Genomic DNA, 27,070 nt, shown 5'->3' on the forward strand with positions numbered 1-27,070 from the left:
CAAACCCGGGAAATGGGAATTTCACTCCGAGGAGCAACTCCGCGGTGCCCTCGCTCTCGAGTTGTGAAGGGCAGCTCTGCCTCTTCAGCAGACTGTTCCTCAGCCATCTTCCATTCATCGTTAGGAGGGAGAGCTAAAGAACTCCTAGCCTGTTTCATAACGGAGGGACTGGCCTCCCTAAGAGGTAAGACGCTTCCTTTCTTTGCTCAAAACATCATGAACTTTCAAACTTGGCAAGGCTCTTTTGAGTTCGATCTCGTAACAAACCCAAACCTTCCATGGCACAAAAGCAATGAGCCTGAACTTGCCTGAACTCGCCTCGGCGAGCTGAGATCCAAAGCTCTGTCATTCCCTCAAAAGCCATTCTCCTCTGTGCAAGGACAGGATGTTGTTGTGACAGGGCATCCTCGCTGTGTGCTCAGCCTCTTTTCCTCGTGATGGAATCCCTCTATAGCAACTCTGGAGGTCCCCCTTCAGCTCCAGTTTTGGGCATACAATGTGCTGCCCAGCTAAGCCCCGCTCTTTTCTATGAGTGATTTATGGAGACTCGAAGGACATTTGAGGCTCAGCACATTCTCTCTTTTCCAAATGTTGGTGCAACTTTTCCTGCCAGTGGTACTTTTCCTGATGGGCTTTCCTGGCAGGACTCGAGGTCAGTGGAAGGGGCGCCAAGCCGCCTGCCGAGAGAGAGGAAGCACAAATCTGAGTTTGCTTTGACTTCCACTGGGAACCACGGAAAAAATATTTTGACTTGATTTTACAGTTCAGCCTCTCGTTAGCGCTCGGCCAGTGGTCAGAAATGCCTTTGCCTCATTTGCATCAGTTCCTGTTCAGTTATTAAGCATTCAGTCATTAGAAGAACAAAAAAACAACCACGGCATTGAAGAGCGAGTGGAATAGTTCTTTTCTCATCAATTCTTTCTTGTGGTACTGGTTCTTTTTCAGAAAGAGAATGATCTTATAGCATCATGAAGTATTTATTTTGGGAGGGAGGAGGGGAAAGAGTCTGTGGTGTTTGTTCTGGGTATCTAAGTTTAAATGACTAACTTAAGCACATAATCTCCCTAGGCTGCCTATAAAAATCAATGGAGAGGGGAAGGCTCCTCTAGTGAGCAGTTCAAAGGCTCTTGGTTAAGTGAGCAATATTTTATTACCATGCCATGCAATATAACTGGTGTTTAGGCACCTTTTTTGCATGCTTCTGTTGTCCAGGATGATGTGAAAAGCACAAGAAGTCCTCTTCAGTATATCTGAATATACCTGAAGTGCTTCAGTATATCTGAATTCGATACCCACAATCTTCTTATATTTCATCAGGCAAATTGCAAAGTTACTAGAGCACAAGGGAATTAAATAGGGTGACCTCCTTTCCCCTGTATAAAAACATACAGCCCACCTTGATGTAAAATTTGAAGCCCAGCAACTTTTCCCTGCTCAGGAGTGGAGATTGCTCTCCCCTTATATTTGGAGTTGGAAAGCGAATTTGAACTCATACGGCCCTGATCCAAACCTCATGGAAGTTGGGAAGCCCATGATTTAGAAACTGTCACACTAAATGATTCCCAAGTATTACTAAATTATTACTATTATAAAATTATTCCCATTTGCCCATCACCCTATTTGCTTCAGTAGATGCTTTTGGTGAATGCTGAAATGGGTTTGCAACAGGCAGTCTGTGGCATTTGGTCACATCCTAATCCTCCAGAGACAGAAACTGGCTGAAGCCAGGTCTAACACATGGGTGACAGTTTCCCTTCTACATGTAATACTTGTAGCATCGTGTTTGTACTTCTCCATGTAATACATGTAATTCTTAGCATTAACTATTAAAATAGAGGCTTTCTTACTGCCCGTGTAATAGGGTGACCCTGTAGCTACAATATCATCCCTTTCAGAGCAGTGTTCTTATGAGAAAATCAAAAGGAAAAGGTTTAGATGAAATTACTGAGAGTACTCAGTAGTTACAGGTGAACGCTGTCAAACTGGAGAGATCAATCGAGCTGTATCCCCAGGGATATGTCCTGGGTTCAGGACTGTTCAGTATTTTCACTAATAATTTGGATGAAGGGGTAGAGAGCTCCTTTGTTAAGAGTTTTCAGCTAAGAGCAAGAGGCACTAGGGAGGAGAGGACTAGTGCTCAGGAGATCTCAGTAATTAGAGGAAATAAGTCGGGAAATGAAGAGGACGGGATTCAACGAGGATGTGAGCACAAATCTGCACCTACATGGAAATCATCATCCCCGTGGGCACATGGTGGGAGAGAGGAACCAGGCAGCAGCTCTGCCAGGAGGGAAGCTGGAGGTTGGGATGGAGCCATGACTCAGCTGTGGAAGGGAGAAGCACACCTGGCTGGGTTGGACAGCCAGGGATGGTGCGTGTCAGGCACAGAGGGATGAGCCCTGCAGCTGGATCACTGGGACTGCTTTCTGGCATCACACCTTGGGTAAGATGTGGCCACGGCCCCGAGGAGAGCAGGGCTGAAAGGAGGCTGCAAAACAGTGTCTGTGTGGAGAGAAAAAGCATCTGTAGCTTGCCTGGGGAAGGCAAGGCTGAAAGAAGACACGACAGCAATCTCCAAGCTGGCTTAGTCTGCCAAAAAAAAAGAGGAAGGTGGTGAACTATTCTGTGTCCAGAAATTATCCTCTGTGGTTTAACCACGATTTTCTGTGGTTAGGAAAAAAAAAAATAAAATAAAGAAAGAGACAGAAAGGGAGAGAGAAATTGAGATGGTGGATAAATAGACTTCACTGCTTTCCTTATGAATCGCCTTGGGGCACAAAGCACATGATCAAACATAGTGGAGTTACTGCAGCTTAATGAGTTATTGCCTGTTGGCTGAACCATCCTAATTAACCATGTGTGTGCTCTCAGCCTGCCTCAATTGCCAGATGAAATAGGCTCACTTAAACACTTGTGTTTTCCTTTGCAGCTGAAAGGGGCTGAAAGCCTGAGTTAAGATCAGCAATTAAAGCTCAGCTGATGGGAGGGTGACTTCTAAGGGGTGGCAACTTCTCCTTAGTGCTCAATGGTAAGGCTGGCTCTGTAACAACTGGGGAGATTAAAAGGGATTTGGCAAGGGAGGAGGAGCATAATACAGACCTAAATTTATAAAATATAGCAAGAGGAACGTGGCTTCATATGAGCATATGGGAAATGTAGCAACACTGAGTTTTATAAAAGATCTCAGTGTTTTGGGGTTTTTTTGTTTGTTTGTTTGGAAAAGCTTGTAATGTGGTAATTTAGAAAATGTAGCATTAAGAATGCTACAGACCACTGCACATGCTTTCCTTCTCCTTCTCCTCCTCCTCCTCCTCCTCCTCCTCCTCCTCCTCCCTCTCCCTCTCCCTCTCCCTCTCCCTCTCCCTCTCCCTCTCCCTCTCCCTCTCCCTCTCCCTCTCCCTCTCCCTCTCCCTCTCCCTCTCCCTCTCCCTCTCCCTCTCCCTCTCCCTCTCCTCCTCCTCCTCCTCCTCCTCCCTCTCCCTCTCCCTCTCCCTCTCCTTCCCCTTTTTCCCTTTCATCTCACTCCTACCCCCCCTCCCTCCCTTTCCTCATTAGTCCCTCTTTTTTCCCCTTTGTTGTTGTTTTTTCCACTGTTACCACCAGTTAGAATTATGTTTCCAAGGATGAATAGTTTGACGTTGCAACTTTAGGGAAGCTTTGTTGGTTGCAGGACCCTGTCTGGATGCTTTATGTTGTCCCTTTTAAAGCCACTTACTCTTTTTCTTATAGCATGTCAATGCTATAAGAGACAGCAGACTTGGCAAATTTGCTTAGCAGATATACTGGAGAAGTGCTATCTGCAATGAAAACAAAGACTTCTACTTTGGTAGTTTGTTGTTGTTTTATAGAATCCCATAAATTAGCCTGGAGAGGACCTCAGGAAATTATCTCCTTCTTTTCTTTGCTCGAGGCAGGATCAAATACATCAAATACTTTTTGACTGATGTTTGTCTAACCTGTTTTTTAAGCCCTGCAGTGATGCAAACTCCAGTCCCCCTGGACAACTTTTCCCTGTACTTTCCTATCTTCAACCACTCCATCTGATCAAAAATACATAGCTGATGACAAGTTACACACAGTCCAGCCTAAACCATCCAAATTACATTCATTTGCTGCTGTGATCCTTTCAATTTTCCGCAGGAAAGAGGAATGCTAGAAATCTTCATAGAGATTATTTGATAGCACAAATGTTTACCTTATGCAGTCTCAAAATTATTGTTTTTCCTCCAGGACATAGATTTTTTTGCACTGGGAAAGAAATTACAACATTCCAGGAGCTATGATGATATAGCAGTAACGTATACACCACATTTCCCAAGTGCTGGCAGTGTGGAAACAAGTTTTGATAGCTGTGTTTTATATATGTGGAAAGAGGTGCAGTTATGTACCTAAGGGCAACCAGGCTGGTGAAGGGACTCGAGCACAGATCCTGTGAGGAGAGGCTGAGGGAGCTGGGGCTGTTCAGCCTGGAGAAGAGGAGGCTCAGGGGAGACCTCATCACTCTCTACAACTCCCTGAAAGGAGGGGGTAGCCAGGGGGGGGTTGGTCTCTTTTCCCAGGCAACTCTCAGCAAGACAAGAGGGCACGGTCTCAAGTTGTGCCAGGGGAGGTTTAAGTTGGACATTAGAAAGAATTTCTTTACTGAGAGGGTGATCAGGCATTGGAATGGGCTGCCCAGGGAAGTGGTGGATTCTCCATCCCTGGAGATATTTAAAAAGAAACTGGATGTGGCACTCAGTGCCATGGGCTGGGAACTGCAGCAGTTATCAAGGGTTGGACTTGATGATCTCTTCCAACCCAGCCAATTCTATGATTCTATGATATGTTGTTATCTAAGCATGGATCTGTCTTTCCCAGATCCATGCTTAGACTGAGGAGGTGAGATTTAGTTGGAATTGAAATTGAGTCCAGGGAGTACGCCTACTGCAGCATGGAAATAATTAGCATCTGCATGAAGTTCACATCCAGATGTGGATCTGCAGTGGGGGAAAGTGGGGGCTGATTCAAGCTGGGGTTTGTCTTATCTCTAGTTTTACTATGAAGAAATTTTATCTTTAAAGAGTACCCTCACAGAATCCTCCCAGTACTGCTAATCCACCTCTGGTGTTAGCAAAGAAATATCAGACAGGAACTATTCCATGAAGACCCAAAGTGAAGCTGTCATACAAGAAGAATGTGAAAACTGCTGAGCAGACGGAATTTCCAGTTATCTGAGAACAACTGCACATCCACAAGTGGCTGAAAATTGTGATGCCATTATGGTTCTGTCACATCCTCCAGCAGATACATTTTGCACAGATAAGGAACAAAAGAACACTTTTCTCCCCCTGCATGCAGACAAAACTGTATGCAGCTTGAAAGTGAGGGAAAGCTGTAAAAATGCTGATTGTACTAGGAGATCATCTTAAAACAGTTGAAAGAAAGCCTGTTTCTTGCACAATTAGTGAACTTCTGGGATTTATTCCTGCAGAAGGTTACAGGTACTACCAGTTAGCTCAAGATGCAGTGAAATAAATTCAAGGATGCCAGAGCCGAATGTACCTATCACTGGGTTAAAAAGGTTCATTGCTGGACATGCAATAGGCTGCCAAGCTGGACCTGACCTAACTGGGGTCAATGGCATAAAGGATGCTAGATCTGGATCTAGGCTAAGGGTACCTAGATCTACTTGAATCATTGTCCAATGAGAGTTGTTGAAAGGTTAGTGACAGCAAAACACAGCCTGGGAACACCTAACTATCCCTCAAAACATGCTGGGGTTTGCTGCTCCAAAAGAGGAGAGGAGGCACAGACAGACAGACACAGCTTGGCTCTTTTTCCTTTCACTGCATTTGGGGAGCGTTGGAAACATGATGTATTTTCCAAAGCTCACGGCATCAAATAATTCTCAGTAGTGTCCCAAATAACATTGTTTCGGGTCTGAGGGATTTATGGAGAGGAGCCAAAGACCCTTGAAATGGATATCAATAATTCTGCTGCTCAAGCTGAAGGCAAATCTCCAACAGCTGTCAGGGGCTGGGGTTTTTTTATACCCCCTCTAGCCGCAAGGAGGCAAGACCATCATAATTAGCTGCTAATTGAGAAGCCTGCATCTGAAAAGCACAGTTTCAGAGAACAAAGAGCCAGAGAGACCCATTTCCAGGGCTAATTAGAATTAATTCAGAGCTATAAGTAGAAGGGCTCCCACAGTCCTGGGACTCTCTCTTGCCCCCTCCTGAAACGCGACTCTAAACATATTCATACCAATCATAGAAGGCTCAACATGATTTGTGTGACTCTTGTGCAATACAGAAATAGCATTTTCTTGTTAAAAATGAGTCTGATTTTCGTGTTTTTTGCAGCCCTGGGCTATGTTCAGGCTGTTCAGCCTGGAGAAGAGGAGGCTCAGGGGAGACCTCATCACTCTCTACAACTCCCTGAAAGGAGGGGGTAGCCAGGGGGGGTTGGTCTCTTTTCCCAGGCAACTCTCAGCAAGACAAGAGGGCACGGTCTCAAGTTGTGCCAGGGGAGGTTTAGGTTGGACATTAGAAAGAATTTCTTTCCAGAGAGGGTGATCAGGCATTGGAATGGGCTGCCCAGGGAAGTGGTGGATTCTCCATCCCTGGAGATATTTCAAAAGAGCCTGGATGTGGCACTCAGTGCCATGGGCTGGGAACTGCAGCGGGAGTGGATCAAGGGTTGGACTTGATGATCTCTGAGGTCCCTTCCACCCCAGCCAATTCTATGATTCTATGTCTCTCTTCTGCAGCCTCTGGTACCTACATTTGGATATGAAGCTTCTGCCTTCACTGGCTCTGGGGGGCACCACATGGGGACTCCAGTACTGAATCCTCAGCCAGACTTGTGGTAAGCACCCAGGGGCTTTACTACTTCCCCTTCCTTCATCATTGAACCAGTGTACTAATGAACAAGGTGATAACCTCAGCTCCTTACTACTGCAGGAACAGAGCTTTTAGAGAAAAAGGGTCTTTAAAACCAGGCAGCACTGTCTGAAGCACCCTCCTGAAGACAGGACTCACTTCAGGCACCTCCAGGAGCTGCTGGAGTCCTTATTGTTTTCCTGAAGTAGGTTCCCAGCAGCTGTTTTCCTATCTGAATTGAAGCTCTACCACATCAGTAGCCCTTCAGGTGGTGAGGACAGAGGCTGCATCTTCCAGTCTTCATGTGGTCTCTTAAAAGCCTTGAAGAGCTGATTTTTTGAAGAGCTGATCCTGAGGTTAAATAAAAAATCACTGTGCTTCTCTAATGTTTGTTAGGCAACCACTCACCAGTCCCAGCACCTCTCATTCTTTGAGAACTGAGTCCATGCAATGGCATTCTAGTGAGAAAATGATTGAGACCATTCCCTTATGATAGCAAACATTTTCAAGATGCCTCTGTTTTTTGTAATCCATTATAAAGTGCTTTGAAACTGAGCTAATTTTTTCTTTTCTGAAATCATTGAACATCCATCTTTGGAAGACTGCAATGACTTCAAGTTGCTCCAAGCTAAGGACCCAAAAAAGAACAAGATTATAATTGATTTGGAGAAATGCAGGGTAACACATCCTCATTAGTGATAATCTTGTTGTAGAGGAGATGGCCTGTTGAATCCTGCTGTGCTGGCCTCCCTGTGAAAGGATGTTTAACAAACCTTAGAAACTTCACAGTTTAACTGTGGGTGTCAGAAGCTGATGTCTCCTTAGGCAGACAAGTGGCTTAATTTGCAGGGAAGAAGAGCCTGCACTGCTCAATAGTTGTGAGGTGCCTCATCTATGGCTCTAAATATAGAAGCATTTCTATTATCTTTAGTTACCCATAACTGAAAATCTGGTGTGTGATACCCCTGGGAGCATGTGCTGGAGCACATGTGAACACCATGTTGCTGAGTCTGAGAGGCTCTGAGCTCTTTGAGTACCTTTAGCTTTCCAGTGGAAGGAAACTGATTTTCTCAAAAAAACCCAAACAAACAAACAAAAAGATTTTCCAAAGGATTTTCTGCCCACAGGTACTCATCTGGACTGTTACATTGCAAGAACAATCACTCTACTCTTTTCTATGAGCCTTAGGCATGTCCTCCTTCCTGAGTGGTATACCTTGCATGTTTTTGCACAAATCTCACATGCACGTTTTTGTGAGGGATGATGTCTACTGGTGTCGTAAATGAGGCCAAGTGCCTCACCTTGGATTCACAGCCCGTGCTGAAACAGGATCCAGCTGCCACAGTCCATGCCTGCGTTAAGGCTTCAGCTGGAGCTGAACCCAATAATAATCCCTCTGCTCCCCTTCCCCTGCCTTCAAGCTACCAGGTCCCCTTCTGCACAGCAGCTTCAGCCTGAGATCTGGGACTTCATATTTCATAAGATCATAGAATCATAGAATTGGCTGGGTTGGAAGGGACCTCCTCCTTGATCTCAATCTAGTCCAACCCTTGAACAACTACCGCTGCAGTTCCCAGCCCATGGCACTGAGTGCCACATCCAGTCTCTTTTTAAATATCTCCAGGGACGAAGAGTCCACCACCTCCCTGGGCAGCCCATTCCAATGTCTGATCACCCTCTCAGTAAAGAAATTCTTTCTAATGTCCAACCTAAACCTCCCCCGGCACAACTTGAGACCGTGCCCTCTTGTCTTGCTGAGAGTTGCCTGGGAAAAGAGACCAACCCCTCCCTGGCTACCCCCTCCTTTCAGGGAGTTGTAGAGAGTGATGAGGTCTCCTCTGAGCCTCCTCTTCTCCAGGCTGAACAGCCCCAGCTCCCTCAGCCTCTCCTCATAGGATCTGTGCTGGAGTCCCTTCACCAGCCTGGTTGCCCTCCTTTGGACCTGCTCCAGGACCTCAATCTCCTTCCTGAACTGAGGGGCCCAGAACTGGACACGGGACTCCAGGTGTGGCCTCCCCTTTGCTTAGACTCATGTTTTGCCAGGAGCCTATTGGAGGTCTACAGACAGCTTGTGTCTTCAGGTGCCACATGCTGCATAAAAGCAACCTGGCAGGCAGAATGTTGGCTTGTACAGGCTTGCCAAACACAGAAATGCTTCTCACTTACAAGGCCAAATAACACTCACCCCCTCTTCTTCATCCTCTTCATCAGTCCTGCCCTGCCACACCGTGCTGCTGTGGAGCAGTCTGTGACCACTGCTCTGACCTGACCTGAGTTGCTAGCAAACCAGGTGTTACTCACAAGAGAAACCTCCCATCACTTTCTGAGAGGCTTCTATCAATTTTCTTCACCAAATGTCTGGATTCCCTGTGGATTCTTCAGTAGCTTTACATTACTCTGGTTCTGCAGGTGAAAGGTGGTGGGATGGCTTGACAAAGTCCCAGGTAGTTCACCAAACACCAGACTTTCACATCTGATTCTTCCTGCATTGCCTCCAGTCCTACCTGCAGCTGCTGCTTGAAACACTGAGAAGCTGGGGGACTCCTGGTTTCCATTCTGTCCCAGTGGCTCATGTTTGCTGGATTTGTTTGAATCTGCAGTGGCTCACATTTCTTACATTAGGTCAGCAAAGCTGGGTAGGGTTGTACAGAAGCCTAATTTTAAAGGCTTTAAAGCTATTTTTATTTAACATCTCACTGACCTAGCCTGTAGCAATGTAATCAGATGGTTGCAGAGCCAACTGCTTATTGGGCATTGTTCTCCTCCTGACCTTAGGCCTCTTCCTTTTGAAGGCATGAAGCATGGTATCAAATAAAAACTCTTTCCATGGCTTGTAAAAGTCTATTTGACCTTCTCTTCCTTTTTATTTTGTTCACAAATGAACCCACTGATTTGGGCTAGAAGTGGAGCCAGAGATACTGAAATAGCACTACAATGATGCTGGGACTGCTCTGTACCTAAGTACTACCACACATTGGCCAGCTTCTAGCAGTGTTTACTGGGTGGCTGCATTGGGATCAGTAAGGATCTGTCTGGAAAAACAGTCAGGGTGGGAAAGAATCACTGAAGAGAATTTCTCTGAGCAAGAAATGAAGGAGCTGCTCAGGGGCAATGGCAGAACCATCATTTCTGATTACTTTGTCTCCAAACCAGCTGACCTGCACAATTAATTATGGCCTGTGAAGGAAGAAAATGATTCAAAAGTGCACTCAGGAGATGACTTTTCTCCTTGTTACTGGGTCTGTATGCAATGATGGTCTTTGATCCTGGGAATTGCACCCAGACAGAGTGCCAGATATCCCTGGTGTGACGTTGCATGGCAGGGGACTGGGACCTGTCACAAGAGAAACTGGGAGCTGGCAAGTGGCTCCTAAACCCCATGTTTCATATATGTGAAGAAGTGCCCATAGCCTGCAATACTGGCACCATCCTGCTTTCTGTAGGACAGTCAGACACAGTCTTTACACCCAGTCTGGAAGTGAAATGTGGAAGTGACAAAATTCCCATTGCCAGCTTTGGACATAGGCTCAACAACCATCCGGCCACATTTTTGTCAGTTGTGAAGGACAATAAACCCCATGAGGTCCTTAAAGGCACGCACATGTGGAGCATGGCTGATACCTCATACTGCATTTATGAGATTTCTAACTTTGAACAGAACTTTTCTTGCACTGTTCCTAAATATTTCGTTTTGAAGTCTGTCATTTATTCCCACTGTGAAGCTCAAAAATGTCCCAGATTTGGAAAGACATTTGCTCCAAGCCCACAGCTGCCATTCCAACAAACACGTAAATAAAACAAAGATTCTGTGAATGGGCATCTCAAGCAGTTGTGGGGAGGACAAGGGATTAGTGAAAGATGAATCTGCCATTGTTCCCCTAATTGATAAAAGACGGGACCACTGTTATTTGAATAATGCTCTTGCCACAAAAGCCTCAAGCAACTTAACAAGAAGACCCTGTGTAATGGAGAAGAACCACTTCTGAATGTTGAAAATGTTCCCCTAAAGTTATTCCACTTCAAGTGCTTAAAAATAAGGAGGAAAGCGGATGAGGCGGTATCTCTGCTTCCTCTTTTTAATTGAAAAAAATTGCTTGCAGATGAATCCACCTCATTTTTCCTCTGAAAATTGCCTTCCCCAAGCTGCATCTTTCCTGCACCCAAGCTCCTTCCCAGCCCTGTCACGGCCCCACAGTGGGTTTGATGCTGTATCTCTCCTGTCTGCTCAGTCCTCCTGAGCCCAGAAGAGCTTGAGAAAATATAAAAGTATCTCCATGTGATTCCCCCTCCCACATCAACTTTTCCATCCAGTGTTTGTTCTTCACCTGAATCTGGCACCGGGCAGATTCCTGTTTATAACCACAAAAGCAGTGAAGCAAATTGGGTGAGATTAGAAAGAACTCAAGATAGCTTTAGGAGGTGTAGTTTGAAATGTACACCTATGTTTACTCTTGAACATCAGCTCACCTCTTGAATATCTCTGCATATTTAAAAGGAATCCAAAAGAAAACATACAAAAGGGAGTGGAACACTTGTGTAACAAGTGAGTGTCATCTTAAGGCAGAGGTCAGACCACAGAGGACAAAACCAAGGTGCCTCACAACTCAGAACAGTCATCTGTAAATTCAAAGGGGATTTAAATATGGGATTTAAAGCAGCTTATCTCTGCAGGCTATCTGAGCAAATCTTAACACAGACCTGACTAATCTGGCCTTTCAGAAGCTCCCAAGACAGACCAACTGCAGAGCCCCAAAGCACCTCGTGGGCTTGTGGTGGGATCAAATAGGGCTGGTCCCATCTGCCCAAATGGCACTGTGTAAACCTTTGGCATGAACGTGCAGGATGAGGACCCCCTGAGGCTGAAGTGGTGTCTGCTGTTTTAGAGCTGTAGCAGTACCTGGCTGGTGGGTGTTGGTCTCATATAGGGGAGAAGGAGAAACCAACTACTCTGTGAAACTGGAGTGATGAAGGATTACAGCCACCAAAGGGCTTTGGAGGTTGGATATGTTCTGCCATAACAAGTTAGACACTGCACTTCGTGAGCTCCCATGAAGCATCTGCTTCTCAGCTCCACCACGTAACTATCTATGTCCTCCCAGGGCTACTCTAGACACAAAATTTGCCTTTAATACCATTGTGTGGCCCCAAAATCATGTTACACACAGTTTAAGTTGTCCTTTGGGAACAGGATCTAGGGAAGTTTTAAGTCCATGAATGATGAAAACCAGCCATCTTTGGACATAAACTACTCATTTTCTCCCTCCCAAAAAGCAAGTGTGTAAGCAAACCAACCAGAGAGCCAAAGGCTGTGATTTCCCTTGCATTTTTCTAGCTAGAACCTCCTGTCCTTTCCCTCATCTCACTCAGGGAAAAACCCAAAGCACTCAGTTTCTGATTCTTTGGCAGCTGCTCACAAACCTGCATGGGAAGTGAAGAGTGATGTGCTGGGGAAATCTGACTCCCAGTGCCACAACGACCTGAAAGCAAAAAAAGAACTGCTGAGTATGTACAGAGGAGCTAAACAGTCGTCAGTGGTTCCCTAAAACCCAAAGGAAAGCATTTAATACCCATTAAATGGACAGCATGAGTAGCTGAGTGAAATTAAGAAAGAGAAGCTTAAGACCCTTGAAACTGGGGAGCTTTCATTAAGTTATACTTTTTAATAGCAGCCCAGGAGAAGAACAAAAGCTACGTGACTTCAAACTGGAGAAGATAAAGCCCTAGTGGATCAAACAGAGTCAATAAATGAAACAGAGGCAATAATCCTGCTTGGGGATGGGGTGAACTGTTGGCCTCATGTCATGTGTCTTTTCCATTCCCCACTTCTGTGATACTAAAAAAAAGTCTGACCCAATCCAGGGATTACACAAAGAATGCACTTCAACAAAGAAAAATGCATGGCCTTTCTACTCACCCTCCAGTGGCATTCAGGACCAGAAGAGGGGTTGCTCTGAATAGTCAGGATTATATTCCTGGCTGTGCCTAGCAAATGCTATGTGGGTTGAGAGGTAAAATATATGTACCCTCTCATTAGAATATTTTGTCTGTGTTCTTTAGCAAGCCAGGTGTCAAATGGAGGCAGTGACAGCCATTGAAGCTGTTCCTGCTTAGCAGCATGTCTGAGATGTTATTTCTTCCTGTGTCTGAGCAAGAATGGGCTAGTCCCAAGTGCAGCTCAGCAATTAGGATATTAATAGTCCTATTACTCTGTGCCATCCAGTTTGCTTGAAAATTCATGGTGCAGTTAGCTGAGGTGTGTTCATAACAGGAAAAGTACAGAGATGCAGGAAGACAGAGGCAGAACAGAGCTTAGAAATGCATCAAGCAACCATTTAATTAAAGAAGGGTGCTCTAATATTGTCTCTCCAATTATTACTTATTTATGTATTCCTGAAGCAGTGCTATTTTTAAACCAGATTCTGAAGAGAAGACAATCAGTATTTTTACATGCAGAAAGTCTTCAAGTTAAATGAGCTGCCAGCCCAGTGCTTCCCTAGAGGGGTAGGAAAAGAAAAATCTCTGTGTCAGTCCTTCTGGTTCTTCTGCTGCCTCACAGCACCATGAGTGCTAGAGATCAAAATAAGTACCTCAGCTTAGTCAGGTTTGCCAGATTCTCCCCACAGTCCTCCTGGGGCAGCTCGTGGCCTGAAGTTGTTAGGATGTGGATTTGGAGGTGCCTGGAAGTGGGTGCCCATGAACTGGGGAGATGGACATGAGGAGATGTAGGCTTTTGGGGAGGGGAGCATTGTGCTTCCTGGTGAGCAAGAAGGGTCTTGAAGTTTTAAATTATGGACTTCCACGGGGAGAACTGCAGGCAGGGATTTTGTCTTAGAGTGCTGAAATTAAATTAAAGGCAAACTCTGTGACCAAGTGATGAGATCCAACCTTCACTCTTCTGATACGTGATGAATACACAGGTGTAGAGTGTGAGGTTCATCAGGCCATGCTTTTATGCCCAGTTTTTACCAGTCTGCATAACCACACAAGTTGCAAGGAAACAAAAATTTGACTCCCATAGTTGTTCAAAAACTTCACTTTTTTTGAAGGGGTGGAGCTGAGAAAGGCCCATGTGGGAAGCAATGAATGTCTGCTGGGCTCCCAAATAAATCTGAGGCCAGCTTGAGAGACTGAAAGCCCAGTGGCTTCTTCCAGTTCCTTCCTAATGGCTTCTTCCAGTTCCTTCCTAACAAAGGGCTGCACCCAAGTGCACTGAAGTCAAAGAAAGAGGCTCTCACTGACATCAAAGGACACTGAATGTGTCCCAATGAAGGATGGTCTCAGCCAGGGACCAGCAGAAATAATGGCATGTGATGTACGTGACCATCTGCCACCAACCAGCCCCTCAGATCCCAGGCATTAAACACTGCAAACAAGGGACTCACAAACAATTCATGAAAATGTGCCAAAACAATTCAAAGAAAAAATATGTAAGGAAAATGCAATGTGGTTGTGGGGTATTCTGTGAGCAGAAAAATATGTTATATTTTTGGAATAAATTAGTCCTTGAGAAGGGCTCCCTCAGCTCGGAGTTTTGTGCAGTCAAGTCAGCTAATCAAACTGAAGCTTCTTTTCTCTTGCCAAAGGAAATGGGTAAGTACAGAGACATGGATGAAATGAGTTTGGTTTTGCTTTTAAAATGAGAGTCACCAATTATATCTCTTTTCAATAGTTCTCATTGTTTGGTTGATAGTTTGTGCTGCTATCTAAATGCTTGGGTTTATTCTCTCCTGAATGCTGACAAGCTTTGTCCTGGTGTTTATCCATATCAGACACTGCAAAGCTCATCCAGACTCTTATCTCCTTCTGATTAGATTACTGTGATGCCCTGCCACGAGGTTTGCTGGGCTGCTTCCCCTGGCAGGGAATGCCACCACTGTGAGAGCATCATGTGCAGGAGGAAATCCAGTGCATTTTATTCCAAATGCATCATGCCTTTTGCTGGCTAGGAACAAAAAGGATTAACTAAAAATGGGTGGGATCCAGATCATTAGGAAATGGAGTAACACCAAGAGCAGGCATCTCTCTAGTGTGGAGAGCAGTAGCTGGGCAGAGGCATCACAGTGGAGGAAGAAGGGTCAGGCTCAAACCTCCAGCTCACATTTGGTCCTCTCTGGAAGTTCACATTAGGGCTGCCTGGGTTGTTCAATACAGCAGTCTGTGCCTCACCTATGGGCTGTCTCAGGAAATCAAAGTGACCCTTTTAACTCCTCCTTGGGATGATCTGCACTTGGTGACAAGGAGTGAAGTGGAGGTGGGATTGTCCATGCCTGTGACGTGGGATGGTGGCTTCTGATGGTTGATGAAAGGTCTGTCAGGGAACTCTGTGGATCCCTATGGCCCCCACCTCCAACAAGCCAAGCAGAATGAGAGGCAAAGAAATGAAGCATTTGTTGGGGTGCAAACTAGTCAGCTCTGGAGAGAGCCACAGAGGTTTTTCAGGCAAAGCATCATACCCTTAGAGACAGAGAGCGTGGAGAAAGATAGAACTGTAGGATCAAATTCCCAGTTGCCTGTGCTGGCAACCACCAGAGCTGCTCAGCTGCAGGTTTGTGTATAAGGGCTACAGCCAGTCCACTAAAAGCTGGATTTTAGTTCAGCTTCTAAGGTGAAAGAGCAACAAGAGCCACACTGCTCCCAGGGCTGTCCCACTGCTGTTTGAGCTGCTGGAAGCTCCAGCTCTACTTACAGGCAGTCACCTATAAATACAGGTGTTCATAAATGCTCTCAAATGCCAACCAATTCTCAGTCCCAATGAGCACAAACCTCTTTCTGTCCAGACATCACAACGTGCTCTACAAACTTTTCCAGATGCACTCTCCTAAAGACTGTTTTTTCAGAACACTGAAGCACACTGGAGGACTTCTTCAAGGTCACACACTAAACCAGCGAGGTATAGGCTGCACATTGCTTAAATCCCAAAAGACAACACATCTTATTGCTTCCCCAGTAATGTCCCTGTCACTGAGCATCAGTCCTTGGCCTTCTCTGCCTTTCAGCTGTTCAGCCAACTGCTGCCACTCTCTGCATGGTGGAAATCCTGTTTGATACAGTTCTCTTGCCACTGCTGCTATTTATAACTGGTCTTACCTTCAGCTGGACTGGAGTTGTTTTTAAAGCATGTTCAGCCCATGATGTTGCTTCAAGTGCTGTGCAAGTCTTTTGTGTGGCAGGTGCTGCTAAAAATTAATCATTTGTCTCAAAACTATGCTCTCATCTAATGATTTTCAGGTGTATCAATTGTTCTATTAGGGCTGTCACTCCCCACATCCTTTTGGCAAGCACCACGTTTTACTTCTCTCACAGCCAGTGTTTCTTCACTCTTTGCTGCCCATAGTACAAAATATTCTTTGATTGCCAAGCCTTACACATCAATAACTCACCTTTTTTTTCTGTCACAGACAAAAGGCTACTGAGTGTGGTTCTGAGGCTCGTTAAAGTTTATAACATCACTTGTTTAAATGTGGTGTTTGTTTTTTTTTTTATGTTCCCATGTCAAATGTGCTTAGTGAATGGTGCTGGTTGGCTGCAGTAGGTGTCTGCATGCTCTGCCACACCACTGCTGATGGTGGGCAAGAAAAGGGCCTCTGGAAGGAAATCCCTTGGCCTGACTGCAGTTCTGGGGGTTTTTACCTCTCCATCAAGCCTGTACTGCTCTGTACTTCAAGGCAGGTACCTCTTTCCCACCTCTCTGAGCTGTGATGGAGAAATGGGAGGAGAAGATAATGTCTGTGACCCCACTGTGGCCCCAGCCAGGGCCTTTCTGCAGAAGGCAGAACTGCTGCAGCAAACACTTGGCGTGAGACCTTGCCTTGGCAGCATTACAGGAGCAGATTTACTGCTGGGGATTAAGTGAGCCTTTGCCATTCCTCTCCATTAACACCATCCAGCACAGGAGTGGTGTCACAAGATGACACGGGAAGCTCTGCAGGCGCCTGCTTTGCAGCTCTGTGCAGCTTTGACATCCTGCTCATGTCCTTCTCCAGAAGCCACACTGACCACTCAGTCATGAATTCAAGCCCTTCAGTCTGATCTTCCTGAGGATGGTGCAAACACAGATTAAAAAATTGCATATTGTCTCAAGAGCAATAAATTTGGGGTTAACCTGCCCTGCAAGGACTGCCCCACAAATCAGGGTCTCCCACTTCTCAGGTATGAGATGGACTCAACTTCTCTCCCTCAGAATCCTGGAAAAAAAAACAGGAAATGCTTTTGGTCTTGCACTGGTGGCAAGATTTTCCTTGTACAATTGCTCACAGCTCCTGGGAACTACCCAAGTTGTTCTTCAAAATGCACATCATAGTAGATTTGGTGGTCTCTGAGTCGTGGCTTTGCTCTGCTCTGGGGTTCACATTCTAGGCAAGCCAAAGGCAGAGGGGGTAGGTGGGATACTTCTACATAATTATACACCTTAAAATCAGACCTAAGGAATGCCATACATCAGACTGGCATAAACTAGTGCCTCTGTCCCTTTTCCTGGCTTGCATTGCTCAGGAGCTGTTTGGCTTGTTGAATCCTGAGCATTTGCATGTACCTAACATTGTCTGAGTGATGTCTTCCTTGGCTTCTGTGTTTGTCAAGCAGCACAATAGGAGAACAACTGGTTCCCTCTGAATCCCTTTGGCTCAACTTACAGAGACATATGAAGTAACAATAATTTTTTCCCTCGTGCCTTCATGGTGCAAAGGAAATGCTGCTAACTACTTCTACTTGGAATACTTTAAACTGGTTTTTAATGATGAACAGACATTTTACTGATGACAAATAGTAGGCACTTGGCTCTTAGCATTTGGGCTCTCAGAGCCTCAGGAAGAGTTCATTTCCCACAGCACCAAAACCAGTGCACCTAGACAGGATAATGGGAGTTCATAGAATCATAGAATGGTTTGTGTTGGAAGCACCTTAAATTTTCTAATTCCAGCACCTCTGCCACGGGCAGGGACACCTCACACTTACCACTAGACCAAGTTGTTCAAAGCCCCATCCAACCTGGCCTGGAACACTTCCAGGGATGAGGCACTCTACAACTTTGCTGGGCAACCTGCTCCAGTGATTTTCAGGTATCACCACCCCCAGAGTGAAGAATTTTTTCCTAATTTCTAACTTAATGAGTCTAACCATGGGAGCTACCCGCAGAAGTGAGCAGAACTTGGGCTTGGTTTCTTTCTTTTGTTATTCAGGGATTTGTTTGGTTCTTGTTTATTTGTTCATTTACCAGTCAGTTGCTCTTTTTGCTCTCCACTTCCAAAAGCTTTGCTATACCTCTCCTCGTGGTCCTTACTCTGAGCAGTCATTGCTTTGTTGTCAGCTTTGACCCCTGGCTGAGGGGTTTTCCAGGGTTTTCCTACTTTCTTTTGCCTTTAGCAGGGATAAAGCTGAGCTGAAAGCTGTGTTCAGTGGCTTTAAGGAGCCGATATACAAATATCTCACTGCAAATAAAGTTTTCTTGTTTCTCTCTTGCTGCGAGATGCTATCTTCCATTCCCAGGCACTGCCCACTCCAAAAGATAGATTATGCAGTGCTTTTACCAGTTTCTCTCCTGCCTTTGCTTTGCTTTACCTGAGGGAAAAGGGCTTGTTAGCTTTGTTAGAGCTCAAAAAAGACAGATCTCACTTTCTGGGAGTGAGAAGCTATTTGGTGAGCCAAGCCCTTTGCTTGGGTACTGCTGCAGCTGATGCAAGCGGGATCTCTCCACTGCACTGGCATCTTTGGCTTACCACAGCATTGCAAAAAAAAAAAGAAAAAAAGAGAAATAATTCAGTCTCAATGATTGAGAACAGCAAATATTGCACATCAAAGCCCACCTCTGCCCCTAATGCTGTTGTTTTGGAGTGCAGCCAGCTCTTTCCTTCTCCCCACCAACCCTTCTTCTCAAGCTCTTGTCTGCGAGCTTGTAACCAAAAGGTCTGTGACAGCAATGTCACACTGCTGTAATTGTGCTGACTGGGAATAACTTCTGGTTTGTATCTCTGTGAATACAGAATCTCATCTACAGTAGGTGTTGGAGTTCCTTCCTTCCTTCCTTCCTTCCTTCCTTCCTTCCTTCCTTCCTTCCTTCCTTCCTTCCTTCCTTCCTTCCTTCCTTCCTTCCTTCCTTCCTTCCTTCCTTCCTTCCTTCCTTCCTTCCTTCCTTCCTTCCTTCCTTCCTTCCTTCCTTCCTTCCTTCCTTCCTTCCTTCCTTCCTTCCTTCCTTCCTTCCTTCCTTCCTTCCTTCCTTCCTTCCTTCCTTCCTTCCTTCCTTCCTTCCTTCCTTCCTTCCTTCCTTCCTTCCTTCCTTCCTTCCTTCCTTCCTTCCTTCCTTCCTTCCTTCCTTCCTTCCTTCCTTCCTTCCTTCCTTCCTTCCTTCCTTCCTTCCTTCCTTCCTTCCTTCCTTCCTTCCTTCCTTCCTTCCTTCCTTCCTTCCTTCCTTCCTTCCTTCCTTCCTTCCTTCCTTCCTTCCTTCCTTCCTTCCTTCCTTCCTTCCTTCCTTCCTTCCTTCCTTCCTTCCTTCCTTCCTTCCTCCCTCCCTCCCTCCCTCCCTCCCTCCCTCCCTCCCTCCCTCCCTCCCTCCCTCCCCTACCTCCCTACCTCCCTCCCTTCCATTTAATTTTTTTGAAAGAAATCTCCCTCAGAAGCAATTGGTTTGAGTTCTGGGAAGAGTTTTTGTAGCTTTTTTAATTAAATCAAGAGGTTTCTGGAAAAATTTTGTCACCATAGGCCACGAACTACAGGTAATGGCACCCATGTTACCAAGCTGATGGAAGATAGCCACAGGGAAATGAGAGGAAGATAAAAACTTAAATGAGTGAGATGATAAAAGCACAAAAGCAAAATCTGAGAAGGAGCACTTTTCATTAAGTTAGGGTGCTCGGAACCTCCTCATTATATACTGAAGTAACTACACAGAATAAAACTTATCATAGAATCATAGAATTGGCTGGGTTGGAAGGGACCTCAGAGATCATCAAGTCCAACCCTTGATCCACTCCCGCTGCAGTTCCCAGCCCATGGCACTGAGTGCCACATCCAGTCTCTTTTTAAATATCTCCAGGGATGGAGAATCCACCACTTCCCTGGGCAGCCCATTCCAATGTCTGATCACCCCTCTCAGTAAAGAAATTCTTTCTAATGTCCAACCTAAACCTCCCCTGGCACAACTTGAGACCGTGCCCTCTTGTCTTGCTGAGGGTTGCCTGGGAAAAGAGACCAACCCCCCGCTGGCTACCCCCTCCTTTCAGGGAGTTGTAGAGAGTGATGAGGTCTCCCCTGAGCCTCCTCTTCTCCAGGCTGAACAGTCCCAGCTCCCTCAGCCTCTCCTCATAGGATCTGTGCTCGAGTCCCTTCACCAGCCTGGTTGCCCTCCTTTGGACCTGCTCCAGCACCTCGATCTCCTTCCTGAACTGAGGGGCCCAGAACTGGACACAGGACTCCAGGTGTGGCCTCACCAGGGCTGAGTACAGGGGCAGAATCCCTTCCCTGGACCTGCTGGCCAAGCTGTTCCTGAAACTAACACTGCTAACATTGAATTTTGCATGGATTTGTCCTTATAACATTCCTGCCTCATGGTTTTATAGTGTTTTAGTGGTGGGAAGGTGAGGCTAATGAGACAAAGGCTCAGACTTAGTCAGGTCTCATCAGAAGTCAGAGAGGGAAGATTTCTTGTGCCCCAGGCTGGTTTAATTATCTCTCCTCTCTGTTGCAGACTTGCTAATTTCAGAAATATAAACAGAGAGTTTTCACTTGGGTTTTTATATAGGAAAGCACTTAGGCCAATTGTGAGGGCTCTGGGAGATCTCAAGCCCTGTGCAAGCTCCTATGTTTGTGTCTGTGGAGGAGAGGGAGGCTAAATAACCAAAGAGCAGGGAGGGAATTAGGCAGCCTCAGCTGCAGTCTCAGGCTCTTCCACAGGATTGCCCTGAGGCTTTGGACTCTTCACTTTTTGGGTTAGTGCTTTTCATCTGCTAAAACACATAAGGCAAGTTACCTGTTTTACTGAGCACTGGGAAAATTGATCAGTTCCTATTTTAAGCGTGCTTGGAAGAGTTGATGCTAAGCTTTGTTAAAAAGCTATTGAAGATGAAAAATTGAGATAGAAACCATACGAGCTGTGGCTCCCATTTATATTATTATTGATTTCATTTTGCATTTCTAGTGTAATTTATTCTAGAAGGTCTTGGAATAGAAACAACAAACCTTTATGTGGTTCTGTCCCAAGAGATGATAGACCAGAGATCCAGCATCTGGCTGCATAGATAGATAGACAGATTGTGCAATCTTATTTCTCCCTGTACACTTCCCTGGCTTGCATCTTTAGACCATCAATGTTACAACCAAATCACTGCTGTTATGGCCTATGTGTAGAGCCCATCATCCTGTCAGGCACTTATACCTAGTTGTCTTAATGTAATTTATATTAAAGCAATTTATATCACACAATGAGTGTCTGGTGGAGAAGAGAGGCTTTATATGCTGGTTTTCCTCAATGGTATTTAGCTGCTCTACTGACAGCTATTACCTCTCCCCATAGGCTTTCCCTCATTTACATCCTTAGACTATCAAAGCTGTAACAACACAATTACTCTAAAAGCAGCCCCTGTTTTTCAGGAATTATTTTGCTGTTCCCTCTGTAGGATACAGGTTAAGTACCTATTGCCTGGCCCTCCTGGAGACTCAAGCTGTGCTCTTTGATTTTCACATTTCATTTCAGATCAGCCCTTGTCTAGGTATGTTTGCATTTCTATTTATTTTAGTTGCAGTTGTGTTTGTTTCTCTTTCTCACCTGAAGCCCTCTCCATCTCCCTCTGTACAGTTTCTTTACTCAGAAGCAGGAAAAGTACAATTTGCTCAGCTTCTGGAGGTGCCATCTTCCAGCAATGAACCCAAGTCCAATTAGGATTTTTGCCTATGTGAGCATAAAACCAACCTGATGCCAACTGCACCAATTCCTGTTAAGTTTTCTGTTGCTGTAATCCAGGTTTCTCACCTATTTTTCATTTCTCTTTTAGATTCTCTTTGATTTCTCTGTCTAGACCTCTGCTTGCTAGGTGCTTTTGGAGCATTAGGCAGGCAGGCAACCCAAAAATAGGTGTAAGCAGCTTCAAATCACCTGAATGATTTGGGAGGGAGCATATAATATGGCCATTACTTTTACTTGAGAGAGATATTGGCACAGGTGTTGATATCTAATATGCAGGGACACAGGAGGCATTAATCCCCTCTTTCTCCTTTTGTCCCTGAATAAATCTATGCCAGGCTACAACATAAACTTGCATTTACAGGAACAACTCTGCCAGGAAAACCTACAATATCTCTTAGAAGCAAATGTGATGAATCCCTATTCCCTTGTTGCTGTTATTTAGGAATGGAACATGTTCGTCTTCTTCTGCCTTCTCCCTCTGCCAAGAGGGCAGTTAAAATGCCTCCTGCAAGGCACTACCCATCAAACCAGCTGCACAAAGTTTTATGGCCAAAACCACCTGGATATCATGTCTTCACCTGCTGGACACTGCAGCATGGGTCCAGCCAGCTCAGGGAGAAGGTGAAGCCATTTCTTTCTTTTGGTCTGTTCAGTGAGTAACATTTTATGCCTCCCCATATTGCTCTCCACCCAACATGACAGCCTCAGGGAAGAGAGGGCTCTCAGATCCTCAAACACAAACACAAACCCACCTGAGCTGCACTCCCTGCTGGATCCCATGGCACTTTACTGATTTCCAGAGCAGTCAGATTGAATCTCTCCCATTTGCAAATCTGCTCCCCAGAAGTCAGCTTGCATGGCATGGTAGAGGTAGAGAATACCCCTATGAAGCCCAAGCCAGTACTTAAGCCAGGGAAATGTCCTTTATTTTTTTCAGTGGCTTTTATTTTCTGCACTGTAGAGTCTTCCAGGGACTGGCTCCCGACCTTCCTAAAATAATTATGTGACTTTGCAAAAACAATTCATTTTTCACCACTTCTCCCAGCTCTGCCAGCTTTTTGTGGCTTTATAGAAACTCTCGTGCTATTTGATGTTTTGCCTAAAGTTACATGTGATTAATCAAAGCAGCTCAGCCTTCATAGAATCATAGAATTGGCTGGGTTGGAAGGGACCTCAGAGATCATCAAGTCCAACCCTTGATCCACTCCCGCTGCAGTTCCCAGCCCATGGCACTCAGTGCCACATCCAGTCTCTTTTTAAATATCTCCAAGGATGGAGAATCCACTACTTCCCTGGGCAGCCCATTCCAATGTCTGATCACCCTCTCAGTAAAGAAATTCTTTCTAATGTCCAACCTAAGCCTCCCCTGGCACAACTTGAGACCGTGCCCTCTTGTCTTGCTGAGAGTTGCCTGGGAAAAGAGACCAACCCCCCCCTGGCTACCCCCTCCTTTCAGGGAGTTGTAGAGAGTAATGAGGTCTCCCCTGAGCCTCCTCTTCTCCAGGCTGAACAGCCCCAGCTCCCTCAGCCTCTCCTCATAGGATCTGTGCTGCAGTCCCTTCACCAGCCTGGTTGCCCTCCTTTGGACCTGCTCCAGGACCTCAATGTCCTTCCTAAACTGAGGGGCCCAGAACTGGACACAGGACTCCAGGTGTGGCCTCACCAGGGCTGAGTACAGGGGCAGAATCCCTTCCCTGGACCTGCTGGCCACACTGTTCCTGATACAGGCCAGGATGCCATTGGCCTTCTTGGCTACCTGGGCACACTGCTGGCTCATGTTCAGCTTCCTGTCAATCCAGACTCCCAGGTCCCTCTCTGTCTGGCTGCTCTCCAACCACTCTGTCCCCAGCCTGTAGTGCTGCATGGGGTTGTTCACTGAAATAGAAATCCCCATCTCACTCCCAGAGAGCCTTTGGTGCCCTTTTTGCACCTTTTTGACTCCATGCCTGCCAGGTGTGGCCCACCAACAGGACCCAAGCTATGGGCACAGCCTGAGCAGTGATGCTTACACAAGAATTTTCATCCTAGCTGTCTGCAGGGCTCCTGTGAATGAACACAATGAGACATTTACCAGCACAATGCCACATTTACTGGAGGGGCTGGTGGGGTGTTAGCTGTCCCCCCTCTATGCACGTTAGCTCCAGCTGGCAGGGCACGTGCTCCTGTAGTATCACAAAACACAGTCTTGTAGCTGCACATCCCCCCATTCAGACCAGGGCCATCTCTGCTCACCCTGCTTAGCAGTGGGGAAAAAAAAAAATCAGCAAAGATTAAACCTTTCGAAAGGAAGTAAATGATTGGGATGAAAGTATTTCAAGGAAATGATTGTATCGCTCTGAAATTTTATCCATCCTTTAAAATACAAACAACCTCAGTAACTACTTTTTCAGGCTGCATTTTGCTGGCAGTTTTTATCTGCAGAAAGGATTAGCTTATCCGTGGATGGAACGTGCTGCACACACCCTGTTCCCATGCAGATTCATGTGGTGGGGAGCTGCCTTTCCCGCTCAGGGCTATGACATTTTTCTGTAACTAAATCAGACGACTGCAAAGACCATTAGGGCAGTTTATCGTTGGAATCTGCAGGAACATAATGTACCCAAAAGGAAAATGTTCATTGATAGGGGAAGTGCAAGATCGGTGATCCTTGTAATTATGCAGATGATCCTTTTCAGAGGTCTGTGGTATGTGAGCAGGTCCACGCTGATGGGTTTGGGCTGCAGCACTTTAACAGTCCACTGAAATCCAGCTATTCCTGCTCTCAAGTCCACTCGGCTCCAGCCAAGGCACACTGGCACGGATGGTTTTGTTTCTTCTAACTGGGGGCATACATGCTGCTGACATCCAAAAGGCTCTTTGAAATCAAAGAGTTGCTTTTTCTTGGCAGTTTGTGTTGCTGCTCCATGTAGCCCTAGCAGAAGTTTCCAGCTTGCAGCTCGGCGCTGGTGGAGACACAAGACACGTGGAGAGGACAAATTCTCAGAGCAAGATGCCACTGTCACCAGCACATATTGGCAATATCCAGGTCAGTCAATTCCTCCAAAAATCTCCAGTCAAAACCTGGTCTAAGGAAGGATCCTGTGACATAAATACTCAGGTAAGAAGCAAACCTCCTCCTCCCAAAGCAATGTTTCTGCTTGATATGCTGCTCTGCATATTTCCCAGCAGAGAATCACAGAATGGTTGGGGTTGGAAGGGGCCTTTAAAGGTCACTCAGAGCTCTGTCAAGCCTGACCTTGAATCTACCACCTCTCTGGGCAACCTGTTCCAGTGTTTTCATCACCCTCACTGTAAAAAATCTCTTCCTTTTATCCAGTTTAAATCTTCTCTCTTTCAGTTTAAAACCATCACTAATTGTCCTATTGCAATGGGACCTGCTAAAAAGCTTCTCCTTCTCTTTCTTATAGGCCCTTTTCAGTACTGAAAGGACTCATGAAACCAAACTCATTCATGCTCTTAGACGTTAGGAAGCTCCACACAAGAAAATCACCTGGTGGCATTGACATTCAAATGTCTTGAAGAGCAGTGCAGAAGTCAAAAAAAGAGTTGGGAACCAAAGGAGGTTTTCAAAGGTTTGAGAGATATAGCACCCATGGGCAAAACCAACAGTGCCCAAATGTGAAAGCTTTGCTGTTGGTTCCCTGCCTTGCCAGGGGAAAGCCATCCTCATCCCAGAAAAGCTCTATTCCCATAAAACTGTGTCTTCACCAGAGAAGCCAAAGCCTCTTAAGGTTGGAGGGCTGTAAACTTTTTGTGACCTCAGAGCAGCTTTTCAGTGGGGAATGTGATCCCTGTTGATCTTCAAGAAACTGGAGCTGTTTCTAGCTCCTGATGGTTTATCAGGGAATTTAAAGAAACATCCAGCTGGGTTATGCCTCTCTGCAGTCAGAAAATGATCCTGCCAGGCCCCACTCTCTCAAAATCAGGAACTGGTTTTGCTGTACCCATTTGTAGCAAGACCCAGCTCTTTCCCTGTAGATCTTAGCACTCTAGTGGGAAGGACAAGTTGGAAGTAAGGAAATGCTCATTTTTCTGGTAAGGACCCAGAGGAAGTGGGGAAAATAAAAAAAAAGTGTTGTTTTTTTTTTCTCTTCACTCTTAGTGCTCTCTCCTTTTTGGAAGTTACCTAACACAATTTTTTTTTTGACCTCATAGATCTGGGACTGCCTGTCTCCAGGGCAGAGGACACTCAGGCTGATGCAGGAGGAATCTCTGGTGGCTGTCTCTTGGAAGTGCTCACTAGGCTTTTTTTTTTGGTAAGGTTTTTACCCAAAAAAGGATGTGTACCCAAAAAACTGCACAATTTCCAGTGCAGGTTGTCTGGGCCCAATACGAGTTCACCTGTGTGTCTCACTCCAGATAAAAGGAGATGAAAATGAGAATTTCAGTAGCCAGGCACAGACAAAAAAATGGACAGGCAAACAGGGGTACTATTTGCCTACTGTCAGGTAGCATTAATAGGCAGGGAGTCCAAAAACAGAGGGCAGAGGCCTTCTGCAGTGCCACGACCCAGAAGAACCATGTATATAAGGCTGGAGCAGCTCTGCCGTGAGGACAGACTGAGAGAGCTGGGGTTATTCAGTCTGGAGAGGAGAAGGCTCTGAGGAGACCTTATTGTAGCCTTCCTGTATCTGAAGGGGGCTACAGGAAAGCTGGTGAGGGACTTTTTTAGGATGTCAGACAGTGATATGACTGGGTGGAATGGATTCAAACTAGAGGAGGGGAGATTTAGGTCTGATGTGGGGAAAGAGTTCTTCACCATGAGCGTGGTGAGACACTGGCACAGGTTGCCCAGAGAGGTGGTGGAAGCCCCATCCCTGGAAGTTTTTAAGGCCAGGCTGGACAGGACTCTGAACAACCTGATCTAGTGGGAGGTGACCCTGCCCATGGCAGCGGGGTTGGAATGAGATGATCTTAAAGGTCCCTTCCAACCCTGAAAATTCTATGATTCTATGATTCCCTATATCCTATTCCCACTTTATACTGTAAGGCTGCAAAAGGCAGCTTCATGGCAAGGATGAAGGCTGTTGTGCAAAACCATGGTTGGAAGACAAATTGCTAAAGGGGTAGGTGAGTGTTCAGAGCAGAAACCAGGATCTGTTGGCAGGACACAGCCCCTGCATGTGTTTTATCTGCCAACAGCCTATTTATATAGGGAAGGGCTTAGCTGAGCTAAACCTGGGGTTGAAATCCTATGAGATGAAGAATCCATCCAGGGGTGCTCCAGAGAGATGTATTTCTATGGAAATATGTTTAATGGGCTTTCTCATATCTGAGGGGGAGGTTATGTGTTTCTGCAAAGAAACTCCAGCCAAGC

The 27,070-nt window shown here is 45.7% G+C and overlaps 1 protein-coding gene across 2 annotated transcripts; it reads left to right on the forward strand.

Moving 5' to 3' along the window:
* Positions 1-26,134, forward strand: LOC139791811 (uncharacterized). 2 transcript variants are annotated; one of them, XR_011724029.1, is made up of 4 exons: positions 1-184; positions 22,196-22,374; positions 24,641-25,484; positions 25,909-26,134. XR_011724029.1 is itself a non-coding variant. In XM_071734395.1 (4 exons), exons 1-4 carry the CDS (start codon positions 13-15, stop codon positions 25,218-25,220), a joined length of 621 nt encoding a protein of 206 aa, XP_071590496.1. In that variant the 5' UTR covers positions 1-12; the 3' UTR covers positions 25,221-26,134. The 2 variants fall into 2 exon arrangements, 1 of the variants encoding a protein (XP_071590496.1); XM_071734395.1 differs by having other exon boundaries at positions 24,641-24,850; positions 25,161-26,134.
* The last annotated feature ends 936 nt before the right edge of the window (positions 26,135-27,070 follow it).

This window comes from Heliangelus exortis, chromosome 1 (genome assembly GCF_036169615.1).
Source record: "Heliangelus exortis chromosome 1, bHelExo1.hap1, whole genome shotgun sequence".
Lineage (NCBI taxonomy): Eukaryota > Metazoa > Chordata > Aves > Apodiformes > Trochilidae > Heliangelus > Heliangelus exortis.

Coding starts and splice junctions, on each gene's coding strand:
- LOC139791811 (XM_071734395.1), top strand. CDS start 13: ATGGGAATTTCACTCCGAGGAGCAACTCCGCGGTGCCCTCGCTCTCGA. Junction 185..22,195: donor GGGACTGGCCTCCCTAAGAG/GTAAGACGCTTC, acceptor GCTGTTATTTAG/GAATGGAACATGTTCGTCTT. Junction 24,851..25,160: donor CCTGTGACATAAATACTCAG/GTAAGAAGCAAA, acceptor TCTTTCTTATAG/GCCCTTTTCAGTACTGAAAG.